We start from the raw sequence: 23,100 nt of genomic DNA on the forward strand, positions 1-23,100 counted from the left end.
CAAGGAATCAGTTTTTTTAATGGCTGCTACATCTTTAAATTGATAACTCAAATTTTATTAATAATTTTAAATTACACATTCTGTAGGTATAAAAGTTTAAAAAAATACATTCCGATTTAATAAAACAACTTCTAAATTTACATTTTCAAACACTGTTGTGATTGCTATAATGACTATCTTGAAGATATAATTAGCCAAAATAAGTTAATTTTTAAAAATCAATAACATGTAGTATGCTGGCAAGATTTCTTTAGAAACAAATGAAGGTAATTATAAAGTCAAAGTTATATATGTACTATTACAAATAAATATGTTCTAAGTATAATTACTTTGTTTTAAAAAGCAGAAGATAAAAACACATAGATTAGGTGAAGAATTTTAAATTTAAGTCACCAGTGTAGAAATCTCAAAACTTAATCTCTTAAAAAGTTAGAAGATTTCAATTTAAAGGATGACTTCTCACTGGGGATATTGTGACTTTCTATGAATCAAAAAAGGAAAGTCTATTTTTTCTATATTTAGATGTTTCTAGTGTTTTGGTTCAAGAGTTTCTATGCAACTCCTCCTTTAACTTAAATGTTCTTTCCCTGAAAAGGACATTTTTAAGCTAACGATTTTGGCCTCATGACATATATTTTAAAGATACATGTGATTCTGCAGCCAATCCCTCCCCTCATTCTAATACCTATATATATATGCACTTATAAATATATACATATTTTCGGGATTATAAAAATATTTAATTTTATGTTTAAATAATTACTGAATGTTAATACAGAATACATTACTATTTGTATAATTTTACTTTTATTTATAAAAAGGTTTTCTTATAGCAGCATTTGCATTGCAAATGAAATGTGATTGAATGATGTTGCAGTGTGCACGGACTCATACTGCAAATCAGACTAAGCAGCCACAGCATTCTTCTAGAAGGAACATCTGTTTCAGAAAAGCAGTTCCTATAAAGTACAAAAATCTTGAGGGGCTAATAACTTATGTGAATCTTAGAAGTGCATTTTAAAGTTATATCCACAGAATTGGCAAGATTTAAACAAATATCCATACGAAGTCCAGGTTATCTTTTTACCTCAAGAAAAATTTTCTAATGAAATAAGTAAAAATTATGTTAATGAATGGTGTTTTTAATTGAATCACATGAACCTGTTAGAAAGTAACTGAAGCTTTCAAGAGTAAAAAATTTAAAACATCACTGTGAGAGATACAAGAAAGTGACAAAGATTGATGTGAAACTTAAGACATTATTAAAAAAAGAAACTCTCAACCTCAAACACTCATATTAAGCTTGTTTTTGTTGAGTTCACGCTCCAGATTGCCAATCAAAGTATCAATACTTTCTTGTAGATCTTTGAGATTGACTTTTCGGTCCCTAGACTCAATAGCCTGCATTGTCAAATATGTCTGAAATGCGCACTCTTTGGATGTGGGAGTTGGCTGTTCAATCATGATCTCTGGTTCATACATTTTGCTACAGTTTTCTCCATTTTCTCTGTCTTCTGAAGGCACATCGTCATAATCCACATCATTTAAATTTTCTTTCATATTTAAAAAGTAGTTTTCTCCACAGCTGCTCCAGTCTCCTGCATATCGATTACTTAGTGGACTGTCTAACCTGGTTTGCCTTGGCCTAAGTACTCTTGATGAATCAGTACCACTCAAATTTAACAGGTAAGGTCGTTCTTTCTTCCGCCTCAAATAATTTAGAGAAGACTTGTGCTCTGGGAACAAATTGTTTGCTGATTCTTTGATAGTTAAACGTTGCACTAGAAACAAACAATAAATTTGCTTTAGCGACAGTAATCCAACTGAATCCAATTTAAAAACACAGAGCTAAATATAAGCCATTTAATAATCAACTACAAACATGCATTAAAACAAACACATGCACACTACCAAAACAAAGCATTCCATAATTATTTTTTCTATCATCAGACATAATCAAGATTAGGGACAGAAGCCAGGAGAATGTTCAGTGGTGCTAATTCATGCTATATCACAACATCCCAAAATAAATTTCCAATGTTGATTAACTTTCTGTGCAAGTTAATTATTATCTAGATGTAATTCAAACAGTAGCTAAGCTGGTAGCTTCTTCTAAATTAAAAGCTACAGCAAAAAGCAGGCAAGGCATGTTGGAGTACAAATGAAACAAAAGTTCCTTCATCTGCAAACATCTAAATGAGGCCAAGGCATCTAAAGTGCTCACTCTAAAAGTTCTAACCTTTGTGTTTTTTTGCAATTCTATTAGCAGCAGTGTCATAATTTACTTTACTTTAAGCAGCCCAAATTTCACTTTGATAAAATGAACGAAATCTAGACTTGTCCACTTGTTACCTGAGCTTGATTATACAGCATTAGCTACTAAGAGTCTTCATCTATTGCCTGAAAATAGTACAGATATTTTATTTTCCCATTCTGGTTAGGAATCTAACAATCTCAAATAACATTCCTCATATTAAGACTAATTTCTTCTATTAGTAGGCATTGCACTGGCCAAATATATTACCATGGAGACACACATTATTTCACAACAAACCAAGGCTTTACAGTTTACTCTTTTGTGTGTATTGAACAAAACACTTGTCGAATGGACTTAATTTAAATGTTGAGGCATGGCTATTAAAAACTGTCCATAATACCTTTCTCTTTCTGCTTGTTTATTCTCCATTAATAAGTACCTCTCCATTCATACTTCCCTTCACTAAGATAAAGGGAACATATAATCAGTGATAACGCACCAACTTTACACTCTCCAACATCTAATAAATACTTGTTTCCTACTGTATAAAATAATTGAAGAATAATATATAAACATGTATATGGTTCTAGTTTTCCAGACATACAGTGATTTTATAACATTTTCAGAGACTGCATAATTTTTTTAACTTATTTTATTAAAATACTTGATAACTTTGTATAGGTATGTCTTTAACATTTTTGTTTATCTGTATTTTTATGATGGTTATTACAGATCATTATGACAGCTAAAAGCTCTTGATCTAAAACTTTCTAGAAAATAAAGGTCTGATAATTACTTTACCTTGATATTTAATAACAATATTAATATAGAATGTCCTATGTCATTAACTGATGTAATTGCAGAATTGATATCTGAATTTTTCCACTGTTTAATTATTCATATTCCTTCTTCTGTTGAAACTGCTTATCTCCTCTAAATCTCCTTGCTTTCCTCCCTTCATTTTCTGTGCTTTTCCTGTTCTTCTTAGTGCTTAAGTGTCATGGCTATTGTTTTTGCCAACCCATTACAGTACTCTGCTAACATTGAGGTCATCTGGTTTGTGATCCAACCAAAGCAAAACATTTTTGATTCTGTGTTAAGCTTGTCTTATTTTGTCTGCATTTTCCGACATTCACCTGCAAAACCCACATTCATTTTACTGTCGGGTGCTTAAAGTTGTTTAACCAAGTTCTTATCCAAACATTACTTTTGTATATTTTCTTGGAAAATATTTAAGAAACCAATTATAATATTTTATATCTTTTAGACTAAAACTTCAATTTCTACAAAATCAACTTTACTAGCTTTTTAAACTACTGATGGTGAAATGGTTTCCTATTAAATATGTAGATAAAATGGCTAATTTTAACCCCAAAAGAAAAGTTCTGGTTTTCCTAGCACTGTTGACTACTCACCTTCAACAGGATAAAATGAACATGCAGTCTATAAATTTGCTGAAAATTTTTCCAAACATAATGATAATTACTAAGAAACTTAATTTTCTTATCTTGTTTTCTTCCAATAGATTTATATTTTTAGTCACCACTTTATTACCTTTTTATCTATAGTATAATTACCTTATTTAACACAATATATTGGGTGTCTAGTTAGTGCCAAGTATTCTGTTAGGACCTGGAAATATAAGGGTAAGCAAAATATAGTCCCTGACCTCATGAAGCTTAGTCTAGTGAGAAAAATGAAACAAAAAGAATTAGGGAAAATTGATAGCTTTTCCAAAAGAAAAAAAAAAAAAAAAAAGAAAGCCCTATCCCAAATCTATTCATCATAAAAAATGTGATACGCCAAACAGCTGGTCTAAGAGTTACACACTCTCTAAAGCTATTTCCCCATCTATAAAGTGAAACGGTAGCCTATCATTAATTTCCAATACTCTTAAAACAGCAACCCTATTTTTAAAAAGCAACTATTTAGTAAAAACCCAGTACATACGAAAGATGAAAAGAAGACTGTTTTGGTCAAAAGGGAAATATGTTTCTGTTTTGCTCCCTCACCTGTTGCCAATCTGGCCTCAAGGCTGCTTCTAAAGAATTTAGGACTTTGGCAGAAGACAATCTGAAAAGCAATTGGCAGGCTGACTTTTACCTTCCAGTACCAATATGCCAGGGTTCTAACTGATCACTTTGAAGACAGATTTTTCAAGTAGAAAGCTCAAAGCAAATTATATTCTTGCCCAAAATAACACAAAACAAAATAAAAAGTTAAGGAAGTAAAAAGGCAGGTGGGCAGGAAAGGGTGGAATCAATTCTTTTTACCTCTGGAGTAGGGGAAGTTCCCAAAAGAAAAATAAGTAGGATACAGATAGCAAGGGAGCTAAAACCTTCCACTGAATGCATAGAGATGAGCATTCACCAAGTTAATATGGTGTGGCCCATTCTCTACGTCACCGTCAATTTTCTCAGGCTCAGTAAGTGCACTATATCTACTTGATTTCTGCCTCTTCTTGAATCCAAAAGCAAGTGATGTTAGAGGGCAAAACTAACTGCTGTTTCCTCTTATCTTTCTGCCCTGTTCTGTCCTTTGTTTGAGGTATTATAACTAAAGAAAAATAACAGGTTATAGATGATGGGGCAGTTATTTTTAAATCCAATCACACAAACCTTTGGAATAAGGTACTGTACATTAGGAGACAGTTGCTTAAAGTTGTCACTGAAATACTGTACAGTGAATCTCAAATCTGAACCTGGCTTTTTTCTATAACATACAATATAAGTTAAGTTTTTGCTCCTAAACCCAAGACTAAGATGACTATTACAAAACAATGAAATGACATTAACCACTGATACAGAATTAATGATAAAGAACTCAGGTACTGATAGTAAACTTAGTATCTCCAGGCAAACAAATTTTCATTTGTGATTAGAATGATAAGATGGCCCCTTTCCCAATTCCTCATGTTTATTAAAATTAAAGCAGTTCTAGGAAAAGCTAAGAAACACACATTTAAAACTTGAACCTGAGTGATTTCTTATGTTGGGCACCAAGTGCAGAAATCAGACCAATTAACCAGAGCATCTTCATTCAGAACTTTTACATAATAAATAACACATACTAACTCAGGTAAAATATAAATTAGAAATGATTTTTTAAGCCTGTGTTTAAAAGAAAGCAAAAATGTTAACTCTACAAATTTAAAAGTTGAAAATTTTTATTAGCTTAATTTTTAATTCATTTTTTAAAATTAATTAGATTTTTTAAAAGACTAAATCAAGCATTCCTTTGTACTTTGGTCTATTCTTCTCATATACATTAATAAAAGAGTAACAAAGCACATTTACTGAGGGCTAACTTTATGCTAAACTCTCTGCTCATTTCCTTAGATGCTTTATCTCAATCTTCACAAAAACCCTGAGGTAGGCACTATTTATAGAGAAGCAAACTGAGGCCTAGGAAAACTAAAGTGTTTGCCTGAGTCCACACTGCTGGTGAGTGCCACAGTCGAATCTGAATCTAAGCCTGACTCCAGGGCCCAAGCACTTCTACCACTGTGCACTACACTAAGCATCTAAGTACTTTCACACTTGGTACTATGCACGGTAGGGGAGGGAAGCAGGGGCTACTACCATGTAAGAAATTTTTGGAACCTAAATACAGGACCCTTTATAAAACATCTAACTAAATACATATTCCTTTTAGCTCTGAAACTACATAAGAGATGTATTAGAAAAATAACTGTCAGCCTTTCGTTATTGAGTAGAATGGGGATGGATAAGAAAGATGGAAAGATTGCAGATAACCGTCAACTCAAGCCTGGATTACTTGAAGAATGACCATGAATACAGTATAGACATCAGGAGGAAGAACTGATTTAAGGAGAAAAATGAATTCTGCTTTATATCAGCTGAAATAAAAACGAGAAGGGTAAAGAAATTAATATTTTACTGAGTACCTACTATGTGCTAAGAGCTGTGCTGAGCACCTTACACACGTTAATTCTTTATTTAATCCTCCTATAAATTCTATAAACATATTACTAATCCACATGACAAAAGATGATACTGAGGCTCTATGATGTTAAAGAACTTGTCCAAGGTCAGACTGCTAATAAGTGACACAACCAGGATTCAAATCCAGAGCTGACCAAATCCAAAATGTATACATTGATCTCTATGTCTACAATAGTATCAGCAAAAGCAGAAAATTTAAATGGAAAAATCTAAAGGGCAGGTATCAATTCATAACTATTTTAAAAAGCAAAATCTAGAAAAGATTTTCTTCAATCATACATGGGCATATTTAATGATTAGCTAATTCAAACACCCTATCATTGAAAGAGAAAAACATTTCCATAGAATCATTTACCTGGCCAGAGTTGAAGTAAGTAATGAAGAACTTCAATATGTTTTTTAAAATCCAAAGCACTTGCAAGTTCTTCTGAATCAGTGAAGACTCTGTTGTTATGGGTGGAAGTCTCTTGCCTCTGACTTAATAATACGGGTCCAAAGCACACAGCCAAATTCTGGCAAGTCATCTTATTCACGTCACGATAAGAAGCCACCAATTTCAAATGATCCAACAACATCATTAGGGTTGCCTAAATTAAATTAAATTTCACTTAACACAGTCACACAGGGGCAAATTCAAGGACACAGTTTATAGCAGAAAATATAGATGGGCATACTGTCACTTTTTAAAAGGTTGTTTCAAAGATTTGCTTGTAAGTTGGATGTTTGGAACTTGAAACATAGTTTCTTACAGAAATGTTACACAGGACCCTTAGGGTTCAACGACATAATCTGATTCATTAAATGGTTAAAATATACATTCTATAAAGTACTCATGAATGCATTCCAAATTTCAGCTGGAGTCCCTGGGAAAATATACCATCAACTTTTTCCTCTCTTTCCTCCTCTAAAAAGATAACAGCAAAGGCTGCAATGGAAAGGGGATTAGGGTGAGAATGTTCATTTTTAAGTTCAGATAAATCCTGTAGTCATAAGTAGGGACCAACATCCTAAAATCTAGGGAGCCAACCATGGCCAGGTTCTATTGTGATCCAGAGTAGGAAAAAGGCCAATGCGCTTCTTAGCTAATAAATATTTTAAGTAGACAAACCATGGAAAAGGGAAGAATAGTATAATTAGAAATGGAAAAAAATTGATTGAAAAATATTTTTTTAAATCCTTGAAAAAACTAGTAAGGGGAGTTTATTCAAGAAGTTAGAATGGTTATTTAGGTTTAAGCAGTTATGGAAAGGAATGATGTTTTTTGATATACTAGCATATGATCAATCATTTAACAAATAAAATAAGTGTGTAATTTCTTCTTCATAATTGTGTTGAAGAAATAAGCGCCAACTATAATTTGTAATTTTTAAAAATTATTAAAGAAAAAAAAAATCAAAATGACATTTCTGGAGTCAAAGTGACAACTGGATTTGATGATTAGAAGGTAATTAGTAACCTTGGCAAGAACAGGTCCACAGAGATGGAGCAGGAAGCCAGATGACAATATGCTGAGTAGTAAATGAGTGGTGAAGAAGTGATAAACGCCAGAATAAACATTTGCTCAATGTTTGGCTGTGAAGGGAAGGAATGAGGGGAAAAATGGATCTAGGGTAGACTAGATTGATATTTTGAAATCAAAATGGATCTAGAGTAGACTAGACTGATATTTTGAAATCAAAACCATTCACACATTGGTTAACCCAGTTAACACACACACACACACACACATACAACTGGTTAAATACATTAGGTTCAATCTCAATAGCAAGCCAAGAAACACAACCTAAAATAAGAAATCTTTTTTTTTTTGTCTACGAAATAAGATCAGCCAAAAAATATAATTGTTGTGTCCCTTTTGAAAAGTAATATGAAAAATGTATTAAGAGCCTCAAAATGTTCACATTATTTAAATCAGCAATTCCACTCTGAAATTCTATTCCAACTAGGTAATTCTAACTGAAAAGAAATCTGTGGACAAATATATACAAATAGGTTCAAACCCTAAATATTACACAAAACAGAATGGTGATAAATTGTCAAATCTACTCAATGGAATATTATGCAGCCTTTTGAAAAAGAATATTAACAGCGTGAACTTTAAGGCCAGAAAGACCTAAGTTCATATGACAGACTACAACACTCAAAAAAGCTATATACTCTTGGGCAAGTGATTTACATTCCGATACTCAAATCTTCACTTATAAGTAAAATGACATGTATAACTTTACCTTATATTGGTGAAGGGATATTTCTACCCCACACCCCACCCTTCTGCTTCTGTCTACCTTTGTAGCTGCTCCCCTCCCCCATCCAAAAGAGCAGTAATTGCTAATCTAACCAGACAGAGTACAGGCCATTCAGATGACTACAATAAACTAGTGAATGAAGGTATTGGGCTTAAAACATTTCTACCCACTCACTTTTTTTTTTTTTTTTTTTTTTTTACCCACTCACTGTTGACTTTCTTTTTTTTTTTTTTTTTTTAATAGATTAAATCTTTTTTTTTTTTTTTTTTTTTTTATTTTTGGCTGTGTTGGGTCTTCGGTTCGTGCGAGGGCTTTCTCTAGTTGCGGCAAGCGGTGGCCACTCTTCATCGCGGTGCGGGGACCGCTCTTCATCGCGGTGCGCGGGCCTTTCACTATCGCGGCCCCTCCCGTTGCGGGGCACAGGCTCCAGATGCGCAGGCTCAGTAGTTGTGGCTCACGGGCCCAGCTGCTCCGTGGCATGTGGGATCTTCCCAGACCAGGGCTCGAACCCGTGTCCCCTGCATTAGCAGGCAGATTCTCAACCACTGCGCCACCAGGGAAGCCCCACTGTTGACTTTCTGTTCTCATATGATAAGAAATATAGGGACTTCCCTGGTGGTCCAGTGGCTGAGACTCCGTGCTCCCAATGCAGGGGTCCTGGGTTCGATCCCTGGTCGGGGAACTAGATCCCACGTGCCGCAACAAAGACCCGGCACAGCCAAATAAATAAATAAATAAATATTTTTTAAAAAGAAAGAAATATAGGCAAAGCCAGCCTCATCTGGATAAGCCTGGCCACATTTCTTTCCCTTATTTTCCCTTTTGTTCTAAGGAACAAGAGCTAAAGTTAGGCTAAAACTAGTTCTGCAGACCCAGTCATCCTATCTCTCCTGCAGGCATATCTGAAGATACTGGTCCCAAGATTCAGATTGTGGGGAGGGGGCAAATGGAAAGAGACAAGGAGGAAGGAAATGGTGGTGGTGAGGGTTGTTTAAGTCTTGAGGCTAAGCCATGTACACCAATAAGTACCATATTTTTAAAATACTAAAAGGAACTACACCAAAATGTTAATTATTGTTGCCTTTAGATATTGATAATTATAATTTCCATTCATCTTTTCTATATCTTCCTAAATTTTCTATAATAAACATATATCATTTTAACAATAACAATACTCTTTTAAAACTTATCGGGAGTATTCATGCCTAGGCTAAAATCATATACAGAAAAGATAAAATTATTTTCTAGATTTATTCTGTTTAAGAAGCAGTTTCTAGATTTATGCTTTTTAAGTAGCCTTTGGCAAAGGCAGAGCTAAAACTCATGAGTGCTACAAATGTCAAATATCTAAAAAATTATTTGTAGCTCTGGAGCTAAGTATACAGTTCATTAGCTGGCTTTCAGAAAGAATGCATACCAATTGTGCTTACCTTCAATGCATACCAATTGTGCTTACCTTCAATGCATACCAACTGTGCTTACCTTCTCAACGTCAGGCAGACAATCCAGCAGGTCAACAGTGTACTTAGAATCACTTGGATCATTCTCACAACCATTTGATGACATTTTCAAAGGATTTTTTGCCATTGCATCTAATACAGCCTCATAAAGCTGCTTTGTTATCAGAGGAGAAGGAAGTTCTCTTAAATAATCCTTAAGAACACCTTCAGAAAACAAACCAGAGACAGATGGCAATTAGTCTTTAGAGTGAAATAAACTGTGGTGAATTTTTTTTCAAAGAATTATTACAGCCAACTTTTAACATTCTGAAAACAATAAAAGCAACAATGTAAAAAGAAGTATTATAACAAAACAATAGCAATTTGTATCCTTAGAAATTGCTTCACTAATTGACTTTTTGTTTTGAAACCCTGCTAATAATGTACACACATAATAGCCGATTATCATACATATTAGGTTTGTTCATACAGTAAATCCCTTATAAAAAGCTCCTCTAAGTGCATGTAAAGAAAATAAGGCATACTAATATTAATTGTAAATTATTCCAATTATGTGAATTTTTTTAATTTCTAGGCTTTTCATAAGCCCTTGCAAATAAGTGAGCTATATAAATATATCTCCTCTTTAATACAAAAGATATGGCTTAAACATACATACTGGATAGTCTGGATAATCTCTAATGCTATACTATGGAAGGAAAAAATCATCCCTAAAACCAAACAAATGAAACCAAAAGCCAAGAACAGAAAACATCAGACTTGTCACCATAATAGGAATGAGGTTAAGTCAATTTCAAACACACCACAAGTAGTTATGAACTAAGAGATGATATACCTATAGTAGAGGAAACAGGAAAGAGTAATTAATGGTTGTTACATATAAGGTAGGTAAGATACTAGCTAAAGGCTAGAATGTGATCACAAGGAAAAATAGAAGACATTTCTGACACCAAAAACCTTAATAGAGACAATATTTAGAAAATGCTCTCAGCTTAGCCGAGAACTTAGTTTGAGAGCTTAATTTGAATTTAAACATGATCATAAAGGAAGTTTCCCATCTAATAAATCTTTTAAATTTGATAGACCATGTTCATTAGTTTCTTATGCATCCTTCCAGTATTTGCTTATGCAAATATAAATAATATATTACTATTTGTTCCCCTTTATTACATAAAAGATAGCATATATGTCCTGTTCTGTTTCTTGCTTTTTCATTTAACATCATATCCTTGCCATATTTTCAGTACATAGAGATTTTCTTCAAACATTTTTACAGCCACATCACAGTATTCCAATGTATGGATGTCCCATAATTTGATCTAGTCAGTTGCAATAGACAGCTACTTAGGTTCTTTCTAATCTTTTATTTCAAAACATGCTACAATGAATAACCTGCACATCATTACTTTGTATGTATGCAGGTATGTTGGTAGGACGAATTCCCAAAACAGGACCACTGGGTCAAAAATACATTTGTCATTTTGAGGGAAAAGGAGGTGTAAGGATATTTCCTAGGTCTGGGGCTTCAGCATGTAGGCGAATAACAGCGTTATTACTTGAAATAGGGGAAAAAGGAGGAAAACCATGTTTTAGGGTATAGGAAGGAGTTTCATTTTGAACATATTAAGCTTAAGGTATCTATGGGACATTCAAGCCTACTGGATATAAAAATCTGAGGCTCAGGAAAGAAATGGCTGGAGACACAGATCTGAGAATGATCAACTTAAAGATGATAACTGGAAACTTGGGAATGACTGAGATTATCAGGGCAGCATCCAGCATGATATGAGAAGGCCTAGTGATAAGAGAAGGCTGTGAAGAACATCAGTAGGAAGAACGGCTAAAGGAGTATGAGTGGTAAGAAGAGGCAGGATGGGGGTGGGGGTGAGACAGGCAAATATGCTGCAAGGAAGTCAAGGAAAGAATGTTTCAAGAAAGAGTTTAAGGTATCAGTTGATACCCAATAAAAGTTAGGTTAGATAAGAAGAGTGTTCTGGATTGGTCATCTGTATGTTAAAATCATTCAGAATGATGGCAGGACTCCAGTTGGAAATCTAACCATAGGCAAGGTATCAAAGTCTTCACTGAATAAATGGGAATGCCCAAGAGTTCTGTAGGTGATGTTAAATATGAAAGGCAGAGGTGGTGCAAGACTGTGCCACGAGCCTCCAAAAAGCCTTATTCCTTCATTGAGCATAAGTTCCTACTCAGTAGTAAAAAGGTAATAACCAGGAAATAGCACTAAGGAACCAAGAGAATAGTGACCAAACTTTTTGTTTTTTTTTTTTTAATTTATTTATTTTATTTATTTATTTTTGGCTGCGTTGGGTCTTCGTTGCTGTGTGCAGGCTTTCTCTAGTTGTGGCGAGAGGGGGCTACTCCTCGTTGCGGTGCACGGGCTTCTCATTGCGGTGGCTTCTCTTGTTGCAGAGCACGGGCTCTAGGCGTGCGGGCTCAGTAGTTGTGGCTCATGGGGTCTAGAGTGCAGGTTCAGTAGTTGTGGCGCACGGGCCCAGCTGCTCTGCAGCACGTGGGATCTTCCTGGACCAGGGCTCGAACCCACGTCCCCCGCACTGGCAGGTGGGTTCTCAACCACTGCGCCACCAGGGAAGCCCCAAACTTTTTCTTTGATGTATACAAAGAGATACAACATATATAAAGTGCTTGGCATATAATAATAATCAATACATGTTAGACGTACAGTGATGATAATGATAAAGCATTTTGTACACAGTATGCATGCAACAATTGTCTATTCACATTCCTTAACTTATATCATGTGATCTTTACTACTATCATTAGTTTCCTACAATGAATTGCAACATTCAGTGTAAAGAGCATTGAGTTACAATTAGAAAGTGAAAATGCAATTTTCTGTAGCTGCCAAATAAAGACACTACTATCCCTTTAGGGCATAATATTTTTTAAAGGTTCCATATTTGTTCCTTGACAAAGCAAGACTTGTTAGTTCTTATAAAACTCAATATGCCCTGGTAGCTTGAGACTTGCCCTATAATGCAATTATATTAAATCAAAACCTAAAAGATCTCCAGAAAAGATAACTTTATACCTTAGTGAAACATATATGTCAAATATCATTATCCTTTATATGATTAATATGCTAAACAACCATTAATATAAATGGAATTTTAAATTAACCCAAGTTCAAGATTACTTACTTCACTATAATTTGAGGGCAAATAAGAGAGAATTATTATAACAAATATTAAGCTCTTAAAGTATGCTCAGTGAACATTATGTTCAATGAAGTAAAAATTATAGTTGCTTTTCTATAAGCAGACAAACGTCACAGGAAAAATAATCAAAAGATTTTATAAAATGAAACAGAGAGGAGGTATTCATAGTGCGTTGTAACATATATGGTATAACTACTCATCAATCTAGAAATTAGCTATATGGCCTTATCCCAAAAACTTAGTGATAGGCAGGAGCATCTTAAAGCCGTATTGCCTTCTTAACATCTTTCAAACACTTTGGGACATAAAAACCATAAGATAATAAATTTGTGGTGACAATCTTTAATGTTACAGGAGCTACTTTAAAAAGACTTGGGGAGAATTTATGATGAAGTTTATTTAATGCAACACAGTAAATCTTTTATCATGTGCTTGAAGCAGGCAATTATTGATAAATAAAGAACTGGTTCTAGTTACATCTCTTAAGCTGCCCTGTAATAGTTAGATACTATGAAACCATATGCCTCTCACCCTCATTCAGGCACAGGACCAACTACACAGAGAAATTCTACTCATCCCCATGGTGGGATATACATATCACCACACTAAAAAAAAGTCATTCTCATCTCTAAAACTACTTCTTCTCAGAGGCTGGTTTGAAGTACCTATATTTTATTAATTCTCAATCACAAAATTCACCCTGTTCTCTCTGCCTAAAACTCTAATAATCACTAAATAAATAATGTTTTGACTTTTCTAATTTCTTCTCTTGTACTATGAATAGATTTTATACCTTAAATTTTGCACCTGGGGCTTCCCTGGTGGCACAGTGTAAGACTCCACCTGCCAATACAAGGGACACGGGTTTGATCCCTGGTCCAGGAAGATCCCACATGCCGCGGAGCAACAAAGCCCACACACCACAACTACTATGCCCACGTGCCACAATTACTAAAGTTTGCACGCCGCAACGAAGAGCAGCTCGCCGCAACTAGAGAAATCCCGCGCACAAAAAAGCCTGCGCACAGCAACTACCCAATAAAAAAAAAAAAAAAAAAAAAAAAATTTTGCACCTGATTGAAAAAACTCTGGTTTGTCTGGAGCACTTCATTCTGTATTCCAGACAAACCAGCTACTAAGAATGCATTAAACTGTGAGTAAACTCTATCATTCACTCCATTAATATCTCTTCTTTTAGACCTACTGAACTGTTAATTATATTTTAAAGTTTACTTGAAATGTGAGTTCACATGGAACAAACACATGAGGCAACACTATTACTGGCCAGTTCCCCAAATCAACAATACCCTTTATTTTGAACCACGATGAGCCCTTGTGTATATTTTATTGCAATTCCAATGATATTTCTCAGACAAACCTTAAGTCATTCCATTGGCTTTCTATCAAGAAAGAAAACAGCTCTAGGTTCTTCTGAAAAACAGCTTTACTGAAATGGAATATACAAAGAATAAAGCCAAGAAATACCCAATTCATAAATTATGTAGACTCTCAATTTTAGAAAAGAATGCTTCTATAAATCTTTCATTGACCTATTGTCATACCTTCTGCATATGCTGCAAATTTCCAACTAAGGACCTTCTCTTATAACAAATAATCAATTCAAACCACATCACTTCATCTTTTTAAATTATACACATTTGACATAATTTTTATCTCCAAGACAAGGCTCCAACCAAGACAAAATCTCCTTTTATTTAGTTATAGAGTGTAATTGTCTGAGAACTGCTATTTATAAAATTTTTCTTTAATAAATTCATAAAATGAGTCCTTTGCTGATTTTGTTATTTATACATTATTAAGGGAAAAATTCTACTTTTTTGTAGAAATGATCCATTTTTTAGTAGAAATAATATGCCTTCTTCCTTTATAAAATAAAAGTAACAATTACTTCTGGTTTGCTAAAACTTAAGAGAAAGAAAAAGTGCTTTGGTTTGCTCCTTCTTAGAATTAAAATGCTTGGGATCAAAGTTTTAGTTATCTAAGAATATAATATTAAATATTCTATGAAATACAGTCATTCAGAGTTCAGAGATTGGGAAGCTCAATTATTTGGAAAGTCTCAATCCTAACAGTTAGCTTTAAGGATTTCAACTAATAAAAATCTCTTGAATATGTACAAGTTGAACCTTCCTCAAATTCTCACCTAGACAATTAATTGTGTGTAAAATAAGAAAGCAACTTAGAAGAGAAAAACAAACACTATTACAGCAAGAAAAAAAACAGTAGTTGACAGTAGAGAGAAGAGAAAGACTATCAAAATACATAGATGATCTAGAAATACATACCAAAGCATCTGTAGGTAAAAGGATGTGATAGCTGAGATATGGTTCAAAATAATCCAAGTTTGGGAAGAATCAAATGAGGGGTATAAATGAGACAGGTTTGGTCATGTGTTGATTATGGAAGCCAGGTGATGGATAAAGAAGGTTTATCATGGTATTCTCTCTACTTGTGTATACGCTTGAAAACTTTGCTAATAAAAAGTAAAACAACAACAAAAAACAAACATGGAATTATAAGCCAATAGACCTCGAATATCGATTAGTTATGAAAAATCTCCTAATGGCCAAATTCAAAGGCCTTTTTTCTGTTCTCATTTTATATGATCTCTCCACAGAATGACAGTGCATCACATCTTTCCTTAAAACTCTGTAGTCTCTTGTTTCCCATACTTTCTGACTCCTTTCCTCTCAATCTCTTTAGCTGTTCCTTCTTTCTTTGCCTGCCTCCAAAGTTTGGAGATCCTCAAAGTTCTTGTCTTTTCAAACTCTATAGACAACTGCAAGGCGTTAATTACAACTAGTGCCAATGACCATCAAATTGCCGTTTTCTAACCCCACCAGTCGGGGTATTAGAAGTGTATTTACAATGCTATACATTGGATTGTATTCATCACCTGGGTAAACAGCAGATCCCTCACATTCTACTACATCCTCTCCTTAGCTGTAGGAGATATATCCTTGATATATCCACTGAGATCTCCTACTAGTACATCAAATTCAATATATAAGTTTGAAAAAGAAACCCAATTCATAACCTTTTCCTACATTTCTCCACCGAAAGCAGTAGCTTTCCTCTCAGCTTTCTTATTTCTGCTCATGGAACCCAATCAACCAGGTGTCAAAGTCAGGATTGTCTGGGCCCTCCCTTTCTTCAAATACTTTCAATTCTATTTCTTCCTGCTGTTGCTGCTGCTGCCAGATGCCGTCCAATCTCATTACCTCCTTGCTAAGACTATTGCCAAGGCTTCCTAACTGGTTTTCCTTCCTCTTGTATCTTCTAATTTCAGTCCATCACACAGACTTGCCAGATAAATATTCCTGAAGACTATCTCTAAAGATTTCACTCCCCGGCTCAAAAATCATTGATGGATCCCCTCTGTCTAGTAAATAAATCTAAATTCTCTAACCAGATAGTCAATGCCCCTTATATTATGTTTGCTCCAGTCAAACTGAACTCTGATGACATTTTATTTATCCCTCTATGAAGAAAAGGTACCCTTCTCCTTCTGTTAGCTACTACAGTTAATTTAATGTAGGTCTCTTCCTCCCAACACTTGTTGGCTGTTTGAGGATAGGGACCATATCTTGGTATCTCCCCACAGAAAATAACACAGTAGTGTTTGTAAAAGAAGGAAAATAAGACTGCAGAATAAAACCAAATTAAATTTAGGCTACAAAATAGTATTTCAATTCTCTTTCCTGCAGATGTAGTCTTTCCAGAATGTGTACATAAAAATAACATCTATTTATTACCTGTTATTACATTTATATCTGGGTATTGGCTTTCACACAGACCAACAGCTTTGCTATCCTTCTCAAAAGCCTCTCGAAGTTCTTTCTTGACTGCTGCCGAGCCACATAATCGGTACAGGCCAACTACCTAGAAATAAAATTATGGCCACATTATGGTAAATTGGATAAAGAGAAAATATTATAGTGCAGTATGTATAAATCACATGAACTTGGCAATCTAATATGTTCTGATGGCATTTAATTAAAAATATCTCAAACATAGCTTTTGAAATCTCACCATAGACTATACTGATTATACTTATATAGTTTAATAAAAAATTATATTCTTTCCTTTAAATTTGAACAATATACTGTGATTTCTGTAATACTGGTTATCATATCTTAAGCAAAGATACAATCCCTACTCTTTAGTTTTATATGCTCAAACAATATCTCCATGCCCCAAGATGGTGCCCTTTCATATCTTTTGCTCTAGACTGAAGTAATACAGCACAGCAGTTAAACTAGGGTTTTGGATTCATAAAGCCCCACACTATCACTCCTTGCTTGGTGAATTTGAGCAGGTACTTAATCTCTTTAAAACTCGGTTTATTTATTCAAAAAAAGTATATTTTTGAAATAAGGTTCCAGTATACTATTTGTGTAAAGTTATCTTTAAAAAAAAAAAAAAAAAGTTTCTGAGGAAGAAATAAAAATAAATCTAGGATTTTTTAACTTACCAAATTAATTGATTATAAAGCAATGAAGGAAATTCAATTAAAATAGTATATTAAAGGTAAAATAAAACTTCTAGTTCAAAATGTATATAAGATGCAAAGATACCACTCACTCTCCCCTCAACCTACATTAAAAAGATTTGTTTTTTAAACACTGTTAGTTCAGTATAAATTCACTAAGAGGAAGTTAACATGGTATCTTAAAGAGAAAACATGCCTGATTAAGCAATTGGAGTTTTTTAAAAGGATAAACCTTCAAGAAAATTGAGGAAAGCGGTTGTCACCCATACTTCCACACCAAAGACTATTTAGGAAGTTTAATCACCTTGAATTGAAAGAAGTTACAGATAAAGAAATAATTTCAAGACAGAAATAAAGTGAAAACACACAGTGCAATCCCCAAGGATTTGAACTAGGAATCACTTTAAAATGTTAAAAATGATCTAGAGGAAGAATGCAAATGAAATTTCCCGGTTTACTTATGACAACCTCTTCTGAGTTTTTAAATAACTGATAGAATACACCACAGAAAGTGGGTCTCAATATAGGAAAGCGTCAGTAATGGATACATGGAAATGTTATCCAAAATACTTGTGATGACAAGCATTAAGTATTAATTGAAAGATAGTAAAGAACCTACAACTATTTCTAAGAGAAGGTAATTCAAGGTGCTGCTGCATTCAAAAGAATCAACATGATATGGGAAATCGAGGAAGGTACTGGAAAGAAAATTCAAATTTCCTGTTCTTATCCACATTCATGGTACATTCACATCACATCATCACAAGAAAGAAAAGTAGAACAGTAGATGATCCAGACAATGAAACTAAAATATTAAACAGGATCAAAGGAAATGCTACCACATGAGAAGAAACTAACTTGAGTACAGCCCTTCTGGTGTAAGCACACTTAAGTGTCACAAAATCTCATAAGGATGTATCCTCTTAAACTTGAGAAAGAGATGAACCTAGAACAAATTAAAGAAAGCAATACTTCAATAGCAAGTAATAAATTAATGGAACATGTTATCCCAAAAGCTGCAATTACAAATATAGTTTTAAAGGTGAATAAAAGAAGGAAGAGCTAATATAGATATGTCAGGAAGGGATATTTTAGGATATATCCCTACCAGGCTGACTTCTTGAATCAAACACTTGAAGTACATGCTTGATGCCTCTATTGAGGACAGAATTTGAACCGGATGGACCATGAGGATGATTTCTGGACTAATTTTTCCCATTGGAAGCAGAAGATAGGTGGTAGTAGCCTTCAAAGTATTTCGAAGATATCACAAAAGATTTTTTGTTTGACTATCAAAACCTGATGGTCATTGTAAAAAAACAAGAATAATTACTGACTAGAGAGGTAAACAAAATTTAAGCAGTATGCCGCTCTGTAAACTGCAGGCACAATCAGCCTCTTTCTGTGTGTGTGTTGGGGTGCAACAGTGAGAAGCAAAAGGGACAAAACAAGAAAAGGTGTTGAAAAAGTACAGCTCCAAACATACAACTGTAAAATTTTTTTACTTTTTATTTCACAGGAAATAATTCTTTATTAAAATAAATCTTTCTAAACTTTAAGTACAGAAATAAAAAGCATTGCTAAAAATATTTTCTTGGCATTTAAAATCAGTTATTACAGTCTTATATACCTGCTCTTTATAAAATATTTTCAGAAAATAGACTGTAAAAGTACAGCACTATTTGAGTTACTTATTTTAATATACAACTGTAAAAGTTTCTGTTTAAATAATTAGCTTTAAAGTCTGCCTAATCTCTGGCCTCCCTACATGCTGCGTGGAAAAAAAAAATACAGGAAAAACAGAGGACCTTAAGAAAAAAGTAACTGGACCAAAAGTTGGATTGGAAACTAAAGGCCTCACTTCCACCCAGACAACGTAAACTTGACTTGATGGAATCACATATCTGAAAAGAGGTTTCAAAAATTCAAATGTCCTACCTCTCAGCTTCAGGAAGCTACTGCATCTATTTTCATTTAATATAAGCAAAAAAGACCCACAGAGATTAAGTGACTTGCCCAATATCACACAGCCAATAATGGATGAGAAACCAGAATCCAAGTCTCTTGTACCTTTATATAAAACTCCACTAACTTATGCAATTTCTATCATTTCCATGTTAAATTCAAGGTAGGTTAAGTTTAAGTTTGCTTATACATTTTTATAAAGAAATCATAATTCAGATTTTGTGGTATTTATCCTCGATATTTTTTAATCAATGTTATAAATTCGATAGCACTAAAGCAAAATACTTCAGAACGTAATGATGCTTAGGCTTATTTTGTATTGCAAAAAATTAGTATAAATAATTACTTATACCTCAGATTAATATCCTCAGTGATACACTGTTTCTCATTGTCATAGTCTACATGTATAAATGAAAATAAAGATAAGGTCTACTAACTGGTTAAGATTTACATATCTTGTTACAAATAACACCAGGTTTTTTGTTTGTTCTAATGAACTGCTTTTACCTTCTTTAAAAGGAAAAGAGAATGAGATGTGCTTTTATTAGTAGGACCTCTCCTTATCCTACATGCTATCCCAAAGGTAAGACATGGATAAGCTTATGCTTTCCAAAGAGTGGAACTGAGGGAGAACAGGGAATAAGGGCAGGGAGTTAATTTTAGGAGTGAAACAGGGTTATAATATTCACTGTCGAACTCTCTACCAAAAGAATGTCAAACCATTCAGAAACATTCCTTAAATGAATTAGGCTTAGCCTATGTTATAAGCTCTGGCTTTTCCTAGGAATGCCATTGTAAAGCAATCTTCATCTCTAGGTATAACACCATGCAGCTCTGCATCACAACATAAATTATGGAACCACCTAGCATGCTTTCAATCATTGACAACATAGGTTAAGGCATAAATTACATCCTAAACAGTAATGGAATAAAAATAAAGAATCGGAATGAGAAAAAGTCTAAATTGGATTTTTTTTAACTTACCTTGAACTCCTTCCCCCAAGACTTACTATAAATAAATTTAATTATTACTCAAATAGATAGATAAGGGGGCAGTAGAGAAACACAATAAAATAATACCTGACAGCCTCTCTTTTCAATTTCCATAATACATTTCTGAATCAGGAGTGGTACCATCAAGCCTATATTTTCTTTCTCTACAACTTCTCGAATATCAACACCAAATATTACTGGTTCTCGATTTATATCTAGTCCATGAAGTGAATTCTCCCACTGTTCCAAAAGAGTCACTTTCACATAAATAAGACCTCTAGGTTCAAGTTTGACAGCCAACTGATGTGTCTTTGTCACTCTGAATAAGGTGGGAAGAACAACAGTTCCATGACAACACACTCGATTTTTTCTTGGGGTGGGTTCCCAACTGAATACTACTAATTTCAAATGCTGTGCATTTTCAATTTCTATGTTGAAAGTGTGATCCATGTCTAAAAACGTTGTCCGACATGTGAGCAAAGCTGTTCTGGCTTTGTTTACTGAATCTACCTGAATTGCACAAAAGACATCTTTTGAATCTATCCGAGGTGGTTTTAAATCCTCAGCACCATAGAAATGCACACTCATGAGCCCAGATATGTACTGAGAACACTTAGGTTGATCAGAAAAGCTGTAATGTCTAAAAGCATCAATGTCTATTTCATTCTTGCTGCAACTATTTGGAATTATTTCTTTTCCTTTTGCAAATTTGTTTTCACATCCATGTTTGCTAGATTTAGCTATAAGTTCAGGAGAATCTCCATCACTGAGGTAACCACTTTTGCAGGAATACTTAGAACTCACAGAGGTTTTCTTCTGGTAGCTGTGCTGAGACGACACACTAGTATCAAGATGGTACCGGCTTATAACATTCCTCTTAGCAGCTGTGGTTGTGTTCCCAGAAGGTAGAATAACAGCATGATGAATTTCTTGACAGTTACATTTAGACAAGGAAGGAGTATTATCTGGACTGTTTCCATAATTCAAGGTTCCTTTAACACTCAGTTTCCGGCTAAATTCTGGCAACCTTTTCATTTTCATGGAAAGTTTCCTCACAGTTCGTGGAGATTTTATTTTATCCGGGAAAGACCAATGAATTGAACTGCCTTTTTTCACAGGGCTAGGGCTTGTAGAAGATGGTTCTGTAACTCCCAAATCAGGCTTATTTGTAGCAGCTACTATCCCAGGACCTTGAAAATAAAAGACATTATAAGGTGAAATGTTTTGATTCCTACTTTTATTTTTACTTTATAAAACACCAACTTAACAAGCTCTCACACGGACAGAAATTCTTCCCTGTCTCATCTTAAGGGTGAGATTTAGTCAGAAGTTTAGATGAATCTCCATTACCATGTTTAAGCAGAATATCAAGATCTACAAATGGCTCATGGTGGAAAGAAACATCTCCCTCTCCATCTGCCCTTCTATTCTGACGCTTTGGAGGAAAGGTAATATAGGTTCCTTTTAAATCTTTCCCACTGCAATATACTTCAGTGAGTATGTATTTATAACTGTAAACAGCGGATATCAGAGAAAACTAGGAAAGCTTCCTATTTTAATATGTTCATTTTAACAAATTAAAACATTAATTTCAACATGTTTCCTATTTTAATGTTTATTTATAAATTCTACTTAACATAAGAATGATTCCTCTATATTTACAATTCTCTAAAAACTAAATTTCATCACATAGCATTCCTGGTTAAAAAAAAAAGTTAAAAACCAAACAAGTGTATAATTTGACAACCAAGAGCCCCTTCTTGGGCTTCCCTGGTGGCGCACTGGTTGAGAATCTGCCTGCCAATGCAGGGCACACGGGTTCGAGCCCTGGTCTGGGAGGATCCCACATGCTGCGGAGCAACTAGGCCCGTGAGCCACAATTACTGAGCCTGCGCGTCTGGAGCCTGTGCTCCGCAACAAGAGAGGCCGCAACAGTGAAAGGCCCACGCACCGTGATGAAGAGTGAGCCCCACTTGCCACAACTAGAGAAAGCCCTCGCACAGAAACGAAGACCTAACACAGCAATATAAATAAATAAATAAATAAATAAGTCAGGAGCTCTTTAAAAAAAAAAAAAAAAAGAGCCCCTTCTTGTTCTAAAATTCTATTAGAACATATCACCAAAGATTATATAGAATGAACTCTAGTTAATCAAGAATAACTGAATAATGAATATCATAAACCTAACTGAATAATTTTTAAAACGGTATAGACATTTTCTTTCTTGTATTATCTGTATGCAATAATTTCGTAGAACTTCAAAAGCTAAATTAGGGTCTTTCTTTGCAATTTTAATATATTAAATGACAGTACAGAGATAAAATATGTTTTCTCATAATTTTCAATTTTCATAAAGAGTAAAGTGGTAAAATTCTTTCGAATTCTTCTCCACACAAAAATAGTTTTATTTTCTCCTAAATGTCAAAATTATTCAGGTTTACAATAAAAACTTTTTTAAAAATTCAGAAAAGTACAAATAAAGTAAATAATAGCCCACATTGCCA

At 34.2% G+C, this 23,100-nt stretch overlaps 1 protein-coding gene across 2 annotated transcripts in view; it reads right to left on the reverse strand.

The window, feature by feature from the left end:
* Positions 1–209: 209 nt before the first annotated feature.
* The window catches only part of SYDE2 (synapse defective Rho GTPase homolog 2), a 38,092-nt gene continuing 15,201 nt past the window's right edge, over positions 210–23,100 (reverse strand). The window contains exons 4-8 of one of the 2 annotated variants that reach the window (XM_068540220.1): positions 20,684–21,786; positions 16,902–17,028; positions 9,951–10,132; positions 6,578–6,809; positions 210–1,781 (exon numbers count right to left, since the gene is read on the reverse strand). In XM_068540220.1, coding sequence (XP_068396321.1) covers positions 1,285–1,781; positions 6,578–6,809; positions 9,951–10,132; positions 16,902–17,028; positions 20,684–21,786 — 2,141 coding nt within the window. In that variant the 3' untranslated portion in view covers positions 210–1,284. The remainder of the gene's footprint in view (positions 1,782–6,577; positions 6,810–9,950; positions 10,133–16,901; positions 17,029–20,683; positions 21,787–23,100) is intronic. The other variant, XM_068540219.1, reaches the window with a different exon arrangement.

This window comes from Eschrichtius robustus, chromosome 3, assembly GCF_028021215.1.
Source record: "Eschrichtius robustus isolate mEscRob2 chromosome 3, mEscRob2.pri, whole genome shotgun sequence".
Lineage (NCBI taxonomy): Eukaryota > Metazoa > Chordata > Mammalia > Artiodactyla > Eschrichtiidae > Eschrichtius > Eschrichtius robustus.